General features: G+C 35.1%; 1 protein-coding gene across 1 annotated transcript in view; it reads left to right on the top strand.

Annotated features, from left to right (window-relative positions):
• Positions 1-21413, top strand: part of ZPLD1 (zona pellucida like domain containing 1) — a 70865-nt gene extending 49452 nt beyond the window's left edge. Inside the window, exons 4-11 of the mRNA XM_017504324.2 lie at positions 1695-1876; positions 3231-3303; positions 7430-7527; positions 8984-9064; positions 13373-13544; positions 15121-15229; positions 20828-20857; positions 21229-21413. Of these exons, the coding sequence (XP_017359813.2) occupies positions 1695-1876; positions 3231-3303; positions 7430-7527; positions 8984-9064; positions 13373-13544; positions 15121-15229; positions 20828-20857; positions 21229-21404 (921 nt within the window). The 3' untranslated portion in view covers positions 21405-21413. The remainder of the gene's footprint in view (positions 1-1694; positions 1877-3230; positions 3304-7429; positions 7528-8983; positions 9065-13372; positions 13545-15120; positions 15230-20827; positions 20858-21228) is intronic.
• Positions 21414-21909: the final 496 nt, after the last annotated feature.

Raw genomic sequence — 21909 nt, 5'->3', positions numbered from 1 at the left:
CTGCCTAGAAAATGATTCAGGAGAAAAGCCGGGAAAAGTGTGCAATGCGTGTGCTGTTTACCTTTTTAAAAAGCTGAGTAAATCTGCTATAAAAATGGCAGTGGCTCATGCCTGTAATCCCAGAGCTTTTGGGGGCAGAGGTGGGCCGATCACCTGAAGTCAGGTGTTCGAGACCAGCCTGGCCAACATGATGAAACCCTGTGTCTACTAAAAATACAAAAATTAGCCAGGCATGGTGGCATGTGCCTGTAACCCTAGCTACCTGGGAGGTTGAGGAAGAAAAATAACTTGAACTTGGGAGGCGGAGGTTGCAGTGAGCTGAGATCATAACACTGCACTCCAGCCTGGGTGACAGAGTGAGACGTTGTCTCAGACAAAAACAAAAATTGCTATATGTATGTATGTGTGTATATTTTTTTTCGTAGACATAATTGGTTTGTTTAGCTGTTGAATCAAGCAAGTACTGGGAGGAGGGGAAGATTTGCTTATCTTTCATTTTTTGCCGTAGATTCTACCAGCTTTGGCAACTGCTCTAAGGGCGTTCTGCATGGGAAAAAATTAAGTAGGCTACTAAGTCGTTGGATTGGAATCAAGATGTTTTCATTTGTAAAGACTCTTGTCCCATTTATAAATTAACTAGGTAATTGCCACAGCTTTACCCATGTGCTGTTAGGTTCATGCATTAAGTTCACTCTGTTGTTGAAAATCATCATAGATCTTAGTAATACACTAGTGTCTGCTAAAATATTTATTGAGTGCCCTCTTGTATTTGACAAGGTAGAAGAAGCTAGAAGAACTCTCTGGTATTATGAAGGTCAAAGAATTATTGATTATTCCTAAAATGGTGGACCTAAAATTTTAGTAAGACTGGAGAATTCAGTGAAAGATAAGCAGACCCAAGGAAATATACAGGGATAACATTTTTACATAACTTCTGAAAGTTCATGAACCCACAAATCCATCTATAAACTATTATCCTAGAAGTTGATAAGCATCTTTATGAACCAGAGAGAAAGACCCTGAGAAGATTAATCCTCAGAAAATGTATGACCTTCATTCATTTGTTCAAAAATCATTTCGGGGGCCCAAGATGCTGGTAACTGTGATATGCTGAGTTTGCAAAGGTGGACAAAATGGTCCCTGTCCATGAAGAGCATCGATGATGGCTAAGGGAACTGCCCAGAGGGCAGTCTGCTTTTGCTCTGCCTACTAATGTGATAGACATAAACACTGCATGTGGGAAGTCAGGGGAAATTCCTAGGGAAGGTGAGATTCTGAGGAGGAGTAGGATACGTTATGGGAAAGTGGGGAGAGTGACAGCATTATTGTCAAAATTTGGAGTCTGGAGATACGAAGCTAACAGGGAAAAAGGATCAGATNTTTTTTTTGCCATGCCAGAGAATTTTGCCATCATCCATAAGTGTTTTCAGATTACTTATTGTAACCCTCTGAACCTATAATCTCTCCTCTTTCTTTTTTATAAAGTATAAGTAAAATGTCTTTAGTAAATATGAAGTTTCATTTATACATGTTACTTATAAATTGCATTTCGATTGTATGATTTCAAAACCTTCTCATTGTACAGTTGAATTAGATCCTAGAATTGATCTTGCTTAATGTTTTATTTTGCATATGATGTGCCTGGATGTATATACAGCCATTTAATCATTAAACTGCATCTACCATTCTAACAGGTATCCACAATTTCTGGAGTCAGTGCTTATGGAAATGCAACTTCAGTACAAATAGGAAATATTTCAGGATACATTGATACTCCAGACCCACCAACAATCATCAGCTATCTACCTGGGCTTCTTTACAAATTTAGTTGTAGTTATCCATTGGAATACCTGGTTAATAATACCCAGCTTGCTTCGTAAGTTTGCATTTTATTCCTGCTTTCTCATATTGAATTTTTGCTTCAGTCATTTCATATTTTTCAGGGACTTAGAAAGGTAGCAGGATTTATTGAACATAGTTAAATTGAAATAATGTAATGGGAAGCATATTAGGTCATATATATATATATATATATATATATATATATATATATGATGATCCATAAGAGACCCAAACCATTTTTTCCCCAAATTAAGCTAATTCAGACTAGCCAGTTGTTTTTCTTGGGTTCTCTTCACTCCTTTGCCCAAGAGCTTTGAGAGCTTTTGCAGCCCTGAAGGCCCTGTAATGTCCCCAGTGTGTTGGCATTTGGTAACTGCATTGCTGAGTTTTGCTTGGATTCCCTCTCTGCCATATGCTTTCACTGCTGGGCTCCGCTGTCCCAGATCCTGGGATCTCCATTCCTCTGTTGAGCTGTCAGCTGGATGGGTGCTGATGATTCTCCCAGAACCATGGCATGGCCGATGGACATGGAGCTCCAAATATGGACTGAGAATGTAGCCTTTTGTTTATATCCATGTATTCATTTTTCCCAAAGCACATACTCCAGGAGAGGGCTATGTCCACATTACAATATAATCGCCTTGATTTGTTGAATATTTTTGACAAAATGGGATGATTAAGTGAATGCTTTCTCCAATTTGGGGGTTTGCTATTATTAAGTCTCAGTTATTGCTTAATCTTAGTTATGAGGAAATGTGGAGGCTACATTGTATTTCAGGGAAAAAAATATTCATAGCTGGTTTTAATAGTACAGTGATGACAAAGACCTTGGTCAGAAGCAAGGCTTTGATGAGGAAAATGAGAAAGGAAAGGCCTTGAGTCAAAACAATATGGGTATACAGGGAAACATCTCTTCCTCTGCCCCCCGCTCCCCACACTGAACACATTCCTGAGCTTTATTCAGATCCATGGAAATTCACTGATTATTCAATTTCTCACTTACCTATTATTTACCATCCAATGTTCTAGCAATGAACAAATTAAAACAAATTCTCTGATCTCATGAAACTTCTATTCTAATGAAATTGCTGAAAGTGTATTTGTATCAGATTCAAGGCTTTATCTGCCAAAAGTCTAAGAGTAATGCACAACAAACAAAAAGATCACTTTAAAAATAAAATGATCATAAAGCACAGCTTGTCTTTACTTGTTCCCTCTTGCTTTTTGTTGTTTTATCTGTTCAGAGATTTAAACAGTATAGCAACTCCAAGCATAATTAATAGTATGTCAGAATTATTCAGGAGTTTTAGTGCTTTAAATGTAACACCTAGATATCACTTTTACTTTAACATCTCATGAGTGCTTTCCTTTTTCTAAATGTGTTTTAGGTCCTCAGCTGCTATTTCTGTGAGAGAGAACAATGGCACCTTTGTCAGCACTTTGAACCTACTTCTTTATAATGTAAGTTGATGGGTGAAGGATGTTATTTTCTCTTTCACTGTTGTGAGGAGTCATTTCTGTAAATGGCTTTTATATAAAAATCTACTGAAAACCACATTAACCCTGTTATGTCTTGGTAACATTTATGTATTTTTGCTACCATTCTCATATATCTTAGTGATAAAGGTGTAATAACATCTCCATTAAATTTTCTTAAAGTTGATAAATGATTTAAATTTTATTTCAAAAATGTGATTTTAAATAATAACTTCAAATGTCTATCTACATTTATGTATTTATTTGTTTATTTAGGTAGAGGTGTGTGAGTAGCTACAGTTAGCTTCAAGATTTGGGAAGTAATTTTTTTATGTGTGATACAAAGATTTTAACAGTACAAATGGTGTTTCCCTTGGAGGCATCTTTTGGTGATGAATGTGTTAATATTTTTGATATGGGTTTTGGCTGATGACAATTCTGTCACATATGAAATAATTTGGATTGACTACATAGCATTGTCTAAATTTTTGTCATGCAAATATTGACAGTGGCAGCAAAACGTGAAAAACACATGGATTTCTATTTATAACTGTAACACTAATCCCCCAAATGGTATTTTCACGTTGATTAAAAATTTTTATTCATACATTTTAAATGCCTGATTTAAATATCAATTTTTCAATCTATCCACCAACATTTTTGTAAATTATGAATCTGATTTTTACATTATTATTCATGCCGTCATGGCGCTGAGTTATAATTCATGCAACTGATTTAAAAGTCAGTGCTTTATACTTTGAATATAATGAGCTATAAATATTGTAGGAGGACATTTTCCAAAGGCATTTAAAAAAATCATGTTTATAAGTTTGTAGTCTGACACCACAGAGTTCTAAACAACAAATTAAAATGTGTTAGAATCAACATTGCTTTTCTGTCGTTTCTCAACTTTCTTCTGCAAAGAGAAGCTGCCAAGATACATGATTCTATAATACTCAGCAAACGTGCGCCAATATCTGTTTTTGATATGGCCAGACATCTACTATTGTTGTTAAGAATATTTATAGGACTTTAAACTGGAAAATTTCTATCTGTTAATTTACATGCATAAGCTCTCTGAGATAGAGTTGAGATTACTAGTTGGATTTAATATTATTTATTATAATTGAGTGAGACAAAGATGAGAATTCCTGATTCTAAAAAAGAAAAATATATATCCATATGACATTTAATGATACTATTATTTTCTGTGAAATTAAACTATTCTCTCATTGAAGTAGCAGAAAATCAAAATTTAGAAATGTGGATTTCAGGAAAGCTTTGTTATTAAGATCTTTCTTTTATTATTAGAGATGATATTGTAGCCTGTTGCTAACAAAGTATGAACTTCAAAGAATCTCTGAAATTTTAATGCTTAAAAATGTCTATAATTTGATGATAACCTTAATATTTTAATTATACAGTAACCAACTTTTTGATATTAGACTACAAGTGAAATAGATATTGTCCAAATACTTCTCATTTTAAATCAGCTATAGAGCAGTTTTAGTTTGACAGAAAAGTTGATCAGAAAATAGAGATCCTTCCCACACATAACCACCAGCCTTGGACACATTTTTTTTCTATTATGTACATCTTGTATTAGTGTGATACATTTGTTAGAACTGATAAACCAATATTGATACATTATTAACCTAAGTCCATAGTTGACATTTCTTTTGTGTTTAGGCTACTCTTCCTCTTGTACATGCTATGGGTTTTGACAAATATAAAATGGCATTTGTTCATCATTTCTGTATAATACGGAAGAGTTTCAATGCCTCAAACAAAATTTTTTAACACAGTGTCATCAGTATTTTCCATGTTACAGGATATTTAAAAATTAATAATTTACACAAGAAAAAAATTTGGGTATACTTTCATTAGTTGATCCAAAATCATATTTATCATTTGTTTGGAATATTAACATGTAGCTAGCCAGATGTAATTTTTATTGTAGCATTCCAAATAAAATATTATAATTTTTAGAAGCCATTAATTCCTATTTCACACACAAAGTTTTTATTTCTAACCCTTGAGGATAATGAAAACTTATATTACATCCTTACTACTTTCATTTTCTGAATTGTTATTTGGAGAGGAAAAGTTGTACCCAATTCGATGTAACACCATAATTTATTTTATGTGTTCTGGGATTTATGTATAAGTATCTGAGGGTAAATTATATTTAGAAAACCAATGACTTCTATCAACTATGTGATTTTCATTGCAAACTACTAGTTGAATTGTGGCTTTATTTGGTGCGGTATAAATATGTCAGTTTTGCTCATTGTGGAAATGGAAAGTAAGGATGCCTTTGTGTATTGGAATTCTACCTAAATGTTAGATTCTTCTAAGAGAGTGGACAATCAGCAAATTTTAGATAAGGTTATTATAATCATGAACATTTTTTAACTATTGGAGAAAAATTAAAATGGATATAATTGATTTTAGGGACAATATATTACTGAGTAAAAGCCACCATACAAATTGAAGCAGAAAAATTAACTCTTAGAAGAAATTCCAGCAGGAAAAAAATGATGATTCATAATTGAACCACAGCTGGATCATACACCACTTGCAAAATGACTCAGCAATATAATATTGTAAAGAAAGTAAGCATTCTTCTGGACAACATTGATGCAAATGTAAGATGAAAAGGCTGCATTGTTAATGAAGTGTAGATTACTTAGAGAAGTTGGAAAAGGGAGCCTGAAAGATAATTACATAAAAATACTCCCTATCAGACATTATCATTTATCACCAAAATGTAGAAACCAAAAGACTGAAGAGGATCACTTTTTAAGTATAACATATCTCTTATTTATTTGGCTTTGTTTGGGAATAAAATGTTCCATATTCACATTTTTTTTTTCAAAATAAAGCATCCAAACTATTACTGTTTTAAATTATAAAATTCAAAATACGTTGCTTTCTTCCAAGCCTTTTAAAGAGAGTATGGTTGATATGTTGTCTTTCTTGATGACTTTAAGATTTTATAAGGAACATTAAAAACTTTTCTTTGCCGCCAAACAGCAATGTCTTCAGAATTACTAAGTTTAGAGAAACAATTGTCCTCTGTGTTAAATGATGTGACTGCTTAAACTTGGAGGGCTTTTCTGGTTTGATTTTGCACTCTACTTTTTCTGGTTTTCTTCATTATCAAATTATACCTGCCACTTCTTAATTTCTAATTTGATGCTTTAATCTACTGTGGATTTGAGAATGATACAAATAAGCTTTCTAGAATTGGTCTAAAATAAGGGTTGAAAAGTAAAAATGAAGTCCTGAGATACCCTTTTATAAGTGACCCCTAAGGAATTTGTGCAGGAACTATATGGCATGTATTTTAGCAGCTTGGAGATTGTGTTTGTCTCAAAAGCTGTCTCTTGCCCTATGAACAATATAATGTGCATTTACCTCATTTTGGTTTCCTGTGTATTATTATTTAAAGTTTGTATCTTGAAGATATTGTTATATTCTAGAAATTTGGTTCCTCTGTACTTTCTCCTATTATGCCTAGAAGAAAATTTTTGTTCTTGTATGACTTTAAAATGGTCTTACTTTGGTTTTCAATTAAATTTTAACAATTTCAAATTGCCAGGTAAGTGATTTTGGGGAAATAAAATATTAGCAGAAGTATAAGACCTACAGTGCCAACAGCAAAGGGCTTAAACTGAAGCAGATGTAATTTAAATAAACTGAATATTAGTCTCTAATATAATGCAAATGAATGGAATATTAATTTAAGTAAACTAAATATTGACCACTGAATATTTACCAAACTGAATATTAACCAATGACTGCTGGTTATAATTTAGATATAATAACCAATGACCACTGAATATAATTTAGATACACTGAACATTAGCCACCATATATGATAAACTATGAAAAAAAAAGATTTATACATGGAATCAATTTGTTACACAGATATGGCTTAGTAGCAGTTCTGTCAAGAAACATGAGGGTTACATAAATCCTTTTTGGATTGGTTCTGTAGATTTATGTTTGTTTATTTTCTCTTTTATTTTCTAACATTGTTATTTTAAGTGGTAAGTGTGCTGTTGTTGGGAAAGCAATGATAGACTGTTTATTGTTTCGTCATTAGGATTCGACCTACAACCAGCAGTTAATTATCCCCAGTATAGGATTACCTTTGAAAACCAAAGTATTTGCAGCTGTACAAGCCACTAATCTGGACGGCAGGTATTTTCAAACTCTTATCTTTTGTAGGTTAAAACACTTTCACTGCCTAAACCCTCATGAGTCATAAAGTTAGCCCATTGATTTTTAAACTCAGTTTGAAAAATATTGTCATTACCACAGCATTTAGGCATGCTACTAAAAAGAAACAACAAATGACAAAGTTTAAGAGGTGACACTCATGTTCTGTCATTACTTGGAAAATAACAAGTCTTCCCATAAAGAAAGGGAGTGGTTCTTGGAAGCTGGCATGGGGAGATCTGGGATGCCGGAATGTTTTATTTCTTCATCAGAAAGATGATTAACCAGATATAGTCATTTTTGTGAACACTTGATTTGCTTGCTTTTCCATATGTATGTTACTCTTCAATATAAATTTATTAAAGAATGAAAGGACTATTTTCATAAGAATCTGTGTCAAAATTACATAAAATGGTCCCCAGCAATATCTCTGTTAAAAAAAAATAACTATCATATTTTAGATGATACTTAAGAGAATTCAGAGTAATCAAACTGAAAAGGAACTCAAAATCCTGCCTTACAAAAAATGTAATGTGAAATGGCTTATTTGGGGTTGCTCATGTGTTATTATTTAAACTTTGCATCCTGAAGAGATTGGTATACTCTAGAAATTTAGTTCATCTTTACCTTCCCTCTTCCCATCCAGAAGAATACTTCTATTCTTGCATGAGTCTTCAAACCTGTCAATTAGCAATGCAGGATTTTTTCCATTTTATTGGCATTTACTTCCCATGGATTAGCATTTTTTTTAAATAACACCAGAGTTGGATTGGACTAATATATAAATGTGAGCAAAATCTACCCTTCTGGGGGAAGATTGTGGATGTGTATGTGCCTCATGGCCTTCTCCTCTCTAACACAGTATCTACTGTGGACTCCATAGTCGCCAAACCACGATTCTGGTATACAATTTATGCTCTAAACTCCCTTGCTGTATTTGGTATTATAATATCTTCTGATTCTTTTAGCGACAGTAATGTCTAGAAACTAAAGACTATTGTTTATCTTGAAGACATAAGCAGCTATGTAGCTCATTTTAAAGTTTGCTTCTCAGACTTTGACCATTGAGTTGTCTTGTACACAATTTTTTTATGGCATTAGCCTTGACTCTCCTTAATGTGAAATTGACAATTTGGTGCGGATTTTTAAACACTTTAAGTTCAGGAGAAAGTTGTTACTTTTAAAAATTTTTTATGGGTACATAACAGATGTAATTATTTCTGGGGTACTTGGAATGTTTTGATACAGGCATGTATGTGAAAAAAGCAGGATGGAGTAGAGAAAGTTTTAATAAACAAGAAACCTCTGCAAATAACAAGTTATTAACAGTTATATTCCATGGGATAAGAAGTTTGTCGATATTTACATCCCTTGTATTAGTAACTAATACCCATAAGGAAATTCTGACTCTAGATTATATTTGCTTACATTCTTTCAGATGGAATGTTTTAATGGATTATTGCTACACAACCCCATCAGGAAACCCAAATGATGACATTCGATATGACCTCTTCCTTAGGTAAGACTTAGCTGTCTAAGTATTGTATTGATACCAAAGACCCAGTTGTAGGTAATTGAAATGGAAAATCTAAGTCAGGTAAATTATAAAGCACTATTATAGCTTATGAATTTCAAGTTTTACATTTTGAACTTTGAGCCCTTATAAAACTGAAAGTATAAAAGTCAAGAGTAGTTTTCAACACAAAATAGTGATAAGGCTATTGCTGAATCAGAGTTGTAAGTTCGGTCCACCAAAGATGTTTTATTCATGTTTAGGAGGTATGGGAGTATTTCACTGTCTTAGGAAAATCATGGTTAGGATATTATTCTCAAGAAAAGAAAGGCAATAGAGGTTACTATTTATCTGCAGCTAGACTATCTCGTATGTCAAAAGGAGAGTAAAATTAAAGCAATGGTCTGGATAATTTAGACCCCAAAATACTTTTGTTCATTTATCAGTATTTAGTATAAAACTATAATATAACCTACCACTCCTTCTTTTATTAGAGACAATAACTTCAACCTCGTTCCCCAATAGACAGTGATAGAGTGAATGTAATCTACATTTGGGGAAAGAGGACATTGATCATAAAACCAATCACCCTAGTTCCTTTTCAGCATTTTTATCTGACAGCAGAACAGACTGGAGAGTCAAGCAATGTCTTCTAATCATGCTTATAAAATGCAGTTGGCTCAGATCACTGCAGCTTATTGACACATGATGGAAGTAATATAACGGGAAACCAAAAGAATACACTTTATTGGCTAATCAAGAGCAAGACGATGTACAGAGGGTATGGTCAAACTGTTACTCTTACATATCCTATTTCTGGAAATGTTACTTTGGGCAACATTTTGGGGAAAAAAATGTCAGTATGTATCAAAAGCCTTAAAAGTATCATATTCTTTGATTCCAGGTTTATAAATTGTGAAGTATATTTAAAAATATTTATGATGTTCTGGTCTATCAGTGATATTTAAAGTAGTAGAACATGGGAAAAAACTGTATATTCAGCAATAAGGAAAGAGCTAGGTGAATTATGGACAACGAGTAAGTTGAGAGTCCATACAGGTATTACCTTCATATAAAGTTACATATCAGATAGAAAAAAATGGTTAGCTTTCTCTTACTTTCTTTCTTTTTGCCTTATTGGTATTTCTATCTTTGAAAATATGTGATTATTTAACATTTAAAGATATTAAAATATCAAGGAAAAGGATCATCATATATAATTGTATGTATAACTTTAAAACTTTGGAATAAGGAAACTGTCTTCTGTCCAAATACTAGAAACCACAAAATGACATATTGAAAATGTCATTACATAAGAATAAAACTATACACACGCGTGCACACACACACACACACACACACACACACACACACTGTCCAAAGCCAAATAACAAACTGACACAATTTACAACTTATACAACAAACCAGTAAGTACTTTTTTTTTCTTTTTTTTTTTTTTACTGAACTGTGGAGTATATTTCATTAATATTTATGTAAAAGTAAAATCTTACTATTGTTTTAATAATAATTTTATTATTAAAATGATTTTGTTTTATTAAACAAAATTTAATAAAATTTTGCTTTAAGTTCTGGGCTATGTTTGCAGATCTTGCGGGATTGTTACATAGGTATGCATGTGCCATGGGGGTTTGCTGCCTCCATTCCCGCATCACCTATATTAGGTATTTCTCCTAATGTTATCCCTCCCCAGCCTTTCCACACCCTGCTATCCCTCCCCTAGACCTGCAACCCCCAAAAGATCCCAGTGTGTGATGCTCCCCTCCCTGTGTCCATGTGTTCTCATTGTTCCATACCCACCATTGAGTGAGAACATGCAGAGTTTGGTTTTCTGTTCTGGCATCAGTTTGCTGAGAATGATGGTTTCCAGATTCATTCATGTCTCTGCAAAGGACATGAACTCATCTTTTTTTATGGCTGCATAGTTTTCCATGGTGTGTATGTGCCACATTTTCTTTATCCAGTCTATCATTGATGGGCATTTGGGTTGGTTCCAAGTCTTTACTATTGTAAACAGTGCCGCAGTGAACATACAGGTGCATGTGTCTTCATAATAGAATGATTTATAATCCTTTGGGTATATACCCAGCAATGGGATTGCTGGGTCAAATGAAATTTCTATTTCTGGGTCTTTAAGGAATCACTGTCTTCCACAATGGTTGAACTAATTTACACTCCCACCAACAGTGTAAAAGTTTTCCTATTTCTCCACATCCTCTCCAGCATCTGCTGTCTCTTGATTTTTTAATGATCGCCTTTCTAACTGGTGTGAGATGGTATCTCAATGTGGTTTTGATTTGCATTTCTCTAATGACCAGTGATTATGAGCATTTTTTCATATGTTTGTTGGCCACATAAATGTCGTCTTTTGAACAGTGTCTGTTCATACCTTTCACCTACTTTTTGATGGGGTTGTTTGTTTTTCTCTTGTATATTTGTTTTAGTTCTTTGTAGATTCTGGATATTAGCCCTTTGTCAGATGGGTATGTTGCAAATTTTTTTCCCCATTCTGTTGGTTGCTGGCTTGCTCTAATGATTGTTTCTTTTGTTCAGAAGCTCTTAAGTTTAATTAGATCCCATTTGTCTATTTTGGCTTTTGTTGCCATTGCTTTTGGTGTTTTAGTCATGAAGTCCTTGCCTATGCCTGTGTCCTGAATGGCTTTGACTAGGTTTTCTTCTAGGGTTTTTATGGTGTTATGTCTTATGCTTTAATCTTTAACCAATCTGGAGGTAATTTTTGTATAAGGTGAAAGGAAGGGGTCCAGTTTCAGCTTTCTGCACATGGCTAGCCAGTTTTCCCAACACCATTTATTAAACAGGGAATCTTTTCCCCATTGCTTGTTTTTGTGAGGTTTGTCAAAGAGCACATGGTTGTAGATGTGTGACACTACTTCCAAGCCTCTGTTCTGTTCCATTGGTCTACATCTCTGTTTTGGTACCAGTACCATGCTGTTTTGATTACTGTAGCCTTATAGTATAGTTTGAAGTCAGATAGTGTGATGCCTCCAGCTTTGTTGTTTTTGCTTAGGATTGTCTTGGCTATGCAGGCTCTTTTTTGGTTCCATATGAAGTTTAAGGTGATTTTTTGCAGTCCTGTAAAGAAGGTCAATGGTAATTTGATGGGGACAGCATTAAATCTATAAATTACTTTGGGCAGTATGGCCATTTTGACGATATTGATTCTTCCTAACCATGAGCATGGAATGTTTTTCAGTCTGTGTCCTCTCTTACTTCCTTGAGCAGAACCACTCTTCTTAATACATAAAAGAATTTACAAGAATAAGAAAGTAAAAAGCTAACAACACAACAAAATTTGGGCAAAGCACATAAATCATTTTCAGATAAAGAAATACAAATGACTCTAAGTTATGTGGAAAGATACAGAAACTCATTAATTATAAGACAAATATAAATTAAAATTATAGGTTGATAGTTCATTTTTACTCTCAAATAGGAAGTAATAAAAACTTTTATCCATACACTTTGCTGATGTAGCTCTGGAGAAGTAAGCATCGTTTTCATGTATTTCTTGTGAAGTCCCAAATGGAACAATATTTACAAAGGGCAATGTGCCAATATCTATTAAATGATTCTAGAGATGTATTTTGTAGATAATCCTGTACATGTTCAACATGAGATATTGCAAGCCGATTCATTATTACTTTGTTTTTAAAAGCAAAAGATTCAAAAAAATGCATGTACATGAATAGAAAACAGATTAAATAAACTCTAAAACATGTCCATGATGAAATACTATACAGCTGTGGAAAAAGAATGATGAAGCTTTCTAAATATTGATACAGGTAGATCTCTAAGGTAGACTGCTAAATCTTTAAAAGGCAAGGTACAAAACAGTGTAGGCAATATGTTCTAATTTGTTTAAGGAGGGAGGACAATAAGAATACATTGCTTCTGTTTCTATTTTCATATATGCTGGGAACGATGTGAAAATAAATGAAAATAAGTGTGAATGAAAATAGATGTGAAAATAGGTGAGATCACTGCTGGCAAGTTTCGATGTATTTTAAATTATTTGGAGTTTTGAACTATATGAAAGTATAATTCTACAAACTATTATTGCAATCAGAAACTGACCTGTTTCTATTTTATGAACCAGGTTGTTTTTGTCATGTCTGTTGAATTGGCATATGCTCTTATTAAATATCTGTAACATGGCATGGTTCTGTTAGCTCTTAATGTAATGGCAGGTTCTTAACACTGTAGAAATTAATTTACAAGTCCCAGTAGGTTGGTACTTTCCAGTGATGTCCTGTTTGCACATCCCCTAAAATTTAGCTGTGACAAAGATCCTCAGACCACCGTCATTGAGAATGGCCGAAGCCAGCGGGGCCGGTTTTCATTTGAAGTGTTCCGATTTGTGAAACACAAGAATCAGAAAATGTCCACTGTGTTCCTGCACTGTGTTACCAAGCTCTGCAGAGCGGATGACTGCCCCTTCCTTATGCCGGTATGTTTTTAAGGAACTTTATTCTAAGTTGTTGAATTGATCTGAGCTGAACCGTTACCAAATGTCAGAAACTAATTTCTGCATAGAAAGTGGATGTGTGTTAGGTCAAATAGTTTGATGTAGGATTTATTCATTTGTCTAGTAAAGGTCTGCTAAACATCCTACTTTGTGCCAAGCATTATACCGAGGATAAGAGATGACGTCTGCACAAATTCTGAATTTAATTATATTATCCTTTAGGATCATGAGATAGTCACAGAAGAAAGCAAGATAAAAATCTTATGGTGCAAAGGCAGACAAATACATGGGTTGTAGTAAGAGGTAGTATTCACAATTGTGAGAGAGATGAAACAGAAGAGGCTGAGAGGATTGGTGGAGGAGATGAACTTCAGCTGTTATCTGAAGATGGCTGAACCCCAAAAACCAAAATCAAGAGTGTGAGAGATATTGCTGACCAAATGATGGTCAAAGACACAGACGCATAAATTAGTGTGATCAGAGAGGTTCCAGTTCTTCAGCAGGGCTTTAGAGCACTTTAGAGATGGTTGGAAAACCTGGGGAGGGAGAGGACTGGGTTGGTGCTAGAAAGGTAGATTGTGGCTGGATGGTCAGAAAATCACTTAAATTAAAAGTTAAGAGCAGCCCAGCCCGGTGGCTCAAGCCTGTAATCCCAGCACTTTGGGAGGCCAAGGCGGGCGGATCACGAGGTGAAGAGATCGAGACCATCCTGGCCAACATGGTGAAACCCTGTCTCTACTAAAAATACAAAAAAATTAGCTGGGCTTGATGGCGCACACCTGTAGTCCCAGCTACTTGGGAGGCTGAGGCAGGAGAATTGCTTGAATCTGGGAGGCGGAGGTTGCAGTGAGCCAAGGTCATGCCACTTCACTCTAGCCTGGCACCTGGTGACGGAGAGAGACTCTGTCTCAAAAAAAAAGAGAAAAAAAAAGTTAAAAGCAATGAAAGGTGTGCATCTGAATTGCATACAGCCACCATTAACATAAAGCTCTATTTAATATGAATAAAAAAGTTCTATTCTGACCAGCTGTCTAGGGTCACATCATTATTAACCTGAGAAAAATGCAGGCCCTTTTTAAATTTGAAATACCATTAATATGTTTATATTTATGTTCAATTCATGCATAAATGGGAAGCTATTTTTTCATGCTCATTGATCCCTTTGGACTAATAAGCTATGTCAGATGGGGGTAAATGGTGAGTCCACATTACCTTGAGTCCATGCTGACCAGCATTTCCGGGAAGGATTTATTAAAGGCTTGAGAGAAATAAAAGGAGAAAAGTTTGCTAAACACAGCACTTTTTCAAGAGAGCCATTGAGCTATGCAAATTTATGAGGCAGAGCACAATTACAGCAGGAGGAAATAGGAAATGTGGCCCACACCTGGGTAACAAACACTGTCGCGGTTACATGCAAAGTAATTAAATAAATTCATGGAAGTAAATGAATAAAATTAAACATGTGGTATCTCTTCCAAAAGAACCTGCTTTCCAAATGGCCATAAAGAAACAATTCTGTACCGGTGTGGAATTTCATTTGTTTTCGTTAACACCTCAGATTTGCAGCCACAGAGAAAAGAGAGATGCTGGGAGGAGGTCGACTTGGAGCCCCCAGAGCTCTTCCGGCAGCGCGGTGCTCTCTGCTGGTCCCATCATTACTCGGAGTGGTAGGAGTGCTCCTCCTTCTGTATGTAGTAATAGACGATTCCAAAATGCCTCGTTACTTGGCTTCTAATGAGAAGTCAAAGTGGTTCCTAAACAGCACTAATTAACTGTGAGACAAGATAAATGGCTAAGCAACTTTAATTTCACAGTGGTTTTCCTGTTTACTCAACTTTCACACAAAGAGCAATGTTGTTTTTACTACATTTCCTGTTTACACACACACACACACACACACACACACACACATGCACACGCAGGCACGAAATATAAAGGGATATAGAATTTGTAGATTTGAGTGTGAACCCAGAGTTAATACGAAGATGCAGTGTAAAAAAATCAGAAACTAAAGCCAGAAAAACTGGTTCTAGGTTTAACTTTTGTTCTAACAAGCTAATGTGACTAGAGATTTTACTTCATTTCTCTGGGCAAATATTTCTTCATTTTTAAAATGAAAGTTTTAAAAAGTAGCCTTTAAGATATTTTTCTAACTCCGTAGTTCTAAATCTGTGTCATAAAAGAGAATAATTCTGATTCAGATTATATGCTAATAATGTTTTCTCCATTTTATATCAGCCTTAATGCTGTTATTATGTTTTAGTTATATTTTCGGTACCTTTTCTCCCATGCTGCTCATCCCACAGTCAAAAGAAAGTTTTGCTTCAAATAGGCAAAACAGCAAAAAGTGATTTTGGCCCAAAAAATTCAGACAAAGTAATTAAAATTGCTTTAATTACTTTCTTCCTTGTGTTCATGTAGACATAACATTATTTAGAAACAAACTAATCAGGCTTTTCAATAATGCAGAGACGTATTAAATATGAAATTTCAAACTTAGTCCATACTCTCTGAAGATTTTTGGTATGTGCTTCCACTGGTTTAAAAATGACTCATTTGTGGCTTGTGAAAGGCCCAATTTTGATCTCTATCTAGCTGTGAGAAATAGCTCATAGAATTACATTGAATGAAAACTCAGTTCTTGTTGCGGATAGTTAGGATTGCTTTTGGGTAGGCACAAGAAAAGAGATTCTTATTTCCATGGAGCTTATCTAGAGCCAGTTTGGTATAAGAAAACAACTATTAAAGTGACATTTCTTCTGTTCATCTTGGGTAGATGGCTTTTCCTCCTTACCCTCCTACTTCCTTCTTGCCTATGCCAAATTAAGTATTACAAATTTTAAATAATTTGTTAGCTGTATTCATCCATTCTTATGCTGCTAACAAAGACATACATGGGACTGGGTAATTTATAAAGAAAAAGAAATTCAATGGACTCACAGTTCCACATGGGTGGGGAGTCCTCGCAATCATTGCAGAAGGTGAAGGAAGAGCAAAGGCATGTCTTACATGGTGGCAGGCAAGAGATCGTGTGCAGGGAAATTGCCCTTTATAAAACCATCAGATCTCGTGAGACTTACTCACTATCATGAGACCAGCATGGGAAAAACCCACCCCCATGATTCAGTTACCTCCCACGACCTGTGGGAATCATGGGAGCTGTAATTCAAGGTGAGATTTGGGTGGGGACACAGCTAAACCATGTCATTAGTATAAAATAATTTTTAAAAATACAAAAAAAAAAAAATTATAAGACCCCCGAAATTCCAGTAAGGATAAATAAGTAGAAGTCTCTAATTCTAATATAACTAACCAGCTGTCCAAGTTTATAGGTTTCATCCATCCCATGTCTAGTTGCCCAAAATATCTATGTTAACACCACTAAGAGGTATCAAAATGCCTCTGATGTCATGCCTGGATTTCTTTCTGATTTTCAAATCCCTTTCCACCTCAAGAATGTCATTTATTGCCCAACATGCTAGAGTTGTCCCAGAGTCACCTTGGGTTTCTCCACTGGCAGAGCACCCAGAGGAGCACACTGACACTTTCAGGGTCCCCTTGAATCCTCTCTCATTCTGTCTGGAATTATTTTTGAGTAATTTTGCTAAATAACATTTTGTCATGGTCTTCATTTTTTGGTGATCATGGTGGTCTCAATACTTAGAGGAACATATATAACAATGTTTACATTGTAACACTATGATACCCATGAAGAAATATATGTTTTAACATTCCACATGAACACAGAACTCAGAACTCAAGCCATATCCATCCACAGGCAAATCCTGTACAAACTTCGTGTTCAGCTTCATGACCAGAGCTACCCTCTTTCGTTAGTTCCATTTTATCAGCTAGAATTTATCTCTCCAGGTCGTGTGGCCAATTTTATATAGACAAGTCCAGTGTCAGGCTTGATTTGCTCTTTTCCAAGCTCTCTGATACTTGGAGGTTTTGCTCTGTTTGCTCATTGAACCGCTTCTTTTCCCTTGACATCTAGCTTAGGTCAAGTTCAGTAAGTTGTTAAACTTCAGAACTCCTGTTTTGTTTTGCTTTTTAATGAAACCAAATCCATTCTGGCTATTTTTTACCCAACATTGTTGATAGTTTTTTTACTTTACTTAGGAAAACCTTCACATCCTCCAAAGACAAACCACAAGAAAAATTTCCAAAGTATTTTTATTTAAAACTTCAAAGTGCTATCTTCTCACTCATAGGTGGGTGTTGAACAACGAGAACACATGGACACAGGGAGGGGAGCATCACACACTGGGGTCTATCAGGGGGAAATAGGGGAGGGACAGTGGGGGCTGGGGAGTTGGAGAGGGATAACATGGGGAGACATGCCAGATATAGGTGATGGGGAGGAAGGCAGCAAAACACACTGCCATGTATGTACCTATGCAACAGTCTTGCATGTTCTTCACATGTGCCCCAAAACCTAAAACACAACAAAAATGTATATATAAAAATAAAATAATAAAATTTTTTTTTTAAGAAAACAACAAAACTTCAGAACGCTAAAAGTGCTTAGGTAGGGAAATGCTGATCAAAGAGTCAATTCTGGAAATCTGAAGCACTGCCAGAAAACAATACCTAATTGTTTTGTTTACTTAAATTCCTGCGGAGAAACCCAAGTGGTATTCTTGTCCAGCTAGTATTGTTGAATTTTGTGAGTAGTTAATAATTCATTTGCGCATACCTGTATAGTCCCTACATGGGACTAGCACTGTTCTAGGAGCTGGGAGTACGATAGAGAGCAGGCCACAGACTGTCCTCAGGGATCTCAGAGTTCAGAGGTAGGAACAGACTATTAACAAACATAACACGTGAAAGGAAAAAGGTTGGAGCTTATTAACTTGAAATGTGTGGTCCATTTTACTACATAGGTTATTGAATATTTTTTTAAGAAATAGTTTTCTAGTGCGAAGAGAAAAAAATTATTCCGCATATATCTTTGGTGGTCGTTTTTTCTGTTTATTTCAACTACTTATATGAGAAAGCAGAGAATGACAATTTATCTGCCACTTGTGACTTTCAAATGGCTGTGGCATTGCTGCTATGACCTTTCTCCTATAGGCTCTCAGATAGATAAATATACTCCTGGAGAGCCCAAAAATTTGGTATTCCAATCAGTTCTAATTCCAGAAGGCTTCAGGTGTTTCTTTTAGCATTTATGTACATGTCATGACCAAGTGGGTTTGAGGGAAAAAACAAGTCTCCTGAAAAATGCCCACCTTCCTTTGCAAGGCTAGGCAGTGCTTTGATTTTTTGTTTGTTTTTTGTTTACAATAATACAAAAATCGGAGGCTACCAGAAATATCAACTAGATAAAGCAATTCTCTCTACCTTTATCCACTATCAAATACAATTCCAAATAGTATTCAAATATCACAGGTTTCAATTTCAACCACCTGCCAAAGATAGCATGCTTTCATTTTTCAGAGTCCTGGAATCTGGATTTTGTGGTTCCAGTCTCATTTGGAAAAGGGAGTGTCTTGTCCCCACACAGGGAGATTTTGTCCACAGCCACGTCCTCATTTGTGACGACTGAGATATTGTTTCTATAGAAGTGTTGGTGGTACTATGGGGAGTCGGGGGAATAGTCTGACTTTTGTTAACCTTAGCATGCAGAAAATAGCAGGGAGAGCATCTAGTCACAGCACTTTTGTCTTATTTGGGACACTTATTAGAAAGGAACTTTCTAATTTTTAGTGGAAATATTTTAAAACAATTAAGTGTGATTTCTATAAAAGGAATAGCTTTTAAAAAGAAATTTTGGAGCCTTATATATTTTCCTCCTATGTTCCAGTGAAGCAACTCATCTTGGGAAAAGAGCACTTGGATATTTTGGAAGAATTGATAATAGTCCATTCATCCCACCTGTTTCTATGAGAGGCAGTGTTAAAAAGTAGTGTTGGTTAGAGGTTAGGATTTTTCTCGATGTTCTATAATAAAAATATTTTTTATTTTTCTTTTTGTCCTATAGCAATGCATTGCAGCATTCTAAAGAATCCTGAGTGCTGTATTAATTTTGAGCATTATACTTCAGGGTCAGACAGCAGAACCATTGTTTCTGCCAAAATTTATGTCTCTGAAAATAAATGGAATCAGATATTTTATAAATACCTTACCAGGTTCTCTCATTACTTGTTTTAAATATTAATCCTAAAGTTTCATAGCTTAAGAGACTCATCTCCATAACCAGAAATATTTTTCATACTTGCTCAGCTTATATTATTTTAGAAAAAGGACTCTGAAACTGAGCTTTAAGCATATGTTTACTCTGTCATAAAGGCTGTGACAGATGGAAATTGCTTTATCTGTAAAATGGGAGTAACAATAATATCGAAACCATATGGCTTCTGTGAGAATGAAATGTGATAATATATGAAACAGCACTTTGTGAGCTATGTGGTTTTATACACATATTGATTGTAATAATATTTATACTCCAGAAATAAACAGTCAATGGCATACATTTTATGGTTCAAATAACAAACACAAATATTAAAACACAAATATGAAATTATTTTTATTTCAAATATGAAATATGAGCTTGTTCAAGCTCAAGAGTTAATAGCACATGATGACAAATTGGACAACAAAAATTGGGAAATCAGGTAATATGTTCATTACATCTGTTATTGTCTTTGCCAGGGAAAAGTGAAAAATCAACAGCTTCAATCTTTTACTTAACAGATGCAAATAAAACTACAACTCGAGCTCAGGAGTCATGTTTTCCTTTCATATAGTTATTAAGTGTAAATTTATCTTCTTGGAACTTAAAATGATGTGTTTGCAGATTATGTTGGGCAAATTGGCAATACTTAAAATAGAGTGGCACTAAATAATGAATATTCTGTAGAAAAGAATAATAAATGGCAGGTTACAGGGCCATAAAAAATGTAATAGCTGTTAACAATTACTGCCCCCACTGACCTGACTGGAGAGCTAATGATGAAACAGAGTTGGCAGGCAAGAATACAGCACAGTATATATTTTGTCGATTATGTTTGCATACCCAGGGCAGGGGCAGGATGTGGGCTTGGATGAAAGATGGTGAAATCGGAGACATAGGAATCAGGGCATGGAAAAGCAGAATGGTTTAGGAGGACTTTCGTTTTTGTCTTACTCAAGGAGATCATGGGTGGAAGTAAGAGGAGACGTAGGTAAAATGTAGGTACAAAGTAATTATGAATCAGAATAAACAAAGGTAAATATTTAGAGAGACGATGTCACTTCTCTTTTCCTGTTTTTCCCCTCAGATGAGACTCCAACCAACAATTCACAACTTGGTAAGATAATTAATGTATTTTGCTATGTTTTTTTACATTTTTCATGATCAGTTCCAAAGTTACAATCATTTAAGTGTACTGAGCTCGAGTTTTACAAGTTTGGTGCATTTTAGGTAACAGTTCACTGAGGGGTTTTGAACTCATGTGGTCTATTGGTCAATTTTTTAGGATTTGACAGCTTTTGTGTATTTTTGGCTTTGGCTGCCCATGGACAGCCTCTAAACCTTACAATCCTTTGGTATGGGGTTGAATTAAAGTCAAATAGACTGTAGCAAAATTCAGTGCCATGCTACTATGCTATAAGATGTGGATGAAAGGTTTTGCAGGTAAAATTGGCGCCTTTACAACTGGGTGTGTTTCATTACTTGCAGGTTCTCCAAGCGTGCCTCCTTTCCAGCTGAACGCCATCACCAGTGCACTGATATCAGGAATAGTCATTCTGGGAGTTACAAGCTTTTCTCTTCTTCTATGCTCACTGGCCGTTCTGCACAGGAAGGGACCCACCAGTTTAGTGTTGAATGGCATAAGAAACCCAGTCTTTGACTGACTGTAACAGTCAGTTATAGTTATAGACTGAATTTCATGTCAGTCAGCATTCAATATTTGTAGGTTTGATAAATTTCACAGTGTAGTGTGTCAGTATAATGATAGTGAAAGAAGTTTATAATATTGCTCTTGTCACTTATGTGTGTGGCCAGCCCTATTTTTATGCCACCAATGAATATACTAAGTGAAAAATATGCAGGACTTACAGGATCAGTAATATTTCATTTTCTTTCAATTTTCTTTTGATTGTTGGCTAAAAGATAAAAGGTGGGAGTAGACAAAAAATGAAATGTGTTGCAATCCCCCCTTAAGCATTAAAGCCCACGACAATGGCATTTAGATTTGCACATGTGGTCTTAGGATAAATGTTGCTTTTTGTTTTAATCCAGATATTCTCAGCTTGGGGATGTGTTTTAATTGGACTGGCCAATTTGGATACCTGAGATTTAACTACTCATTCTATGACCTCCTGTGTTTTTGGCTGATTTCCGTGTCTGACAATATTC

This window comes from Cebus imitator, unplaced genomic scaffold (assembly GCF_001604975.1).
Source record: "Cebus imitator isolate Cc_AM_T3 unplaced genomic scaffold, Cebus_imitator-1.0 Scaffold321, whole genome shotgun sequence".
NCBI lineage: Eukaryota > Metazoa > Chordata > Mammalia > Primates > Cebidae > Cebus > Cebus imitator.
The sequence above is the reverse complement of the archived record's forward strand: the minus strand, read 5'-3'. Positions and strand labels throughout refer to the sequence as shown.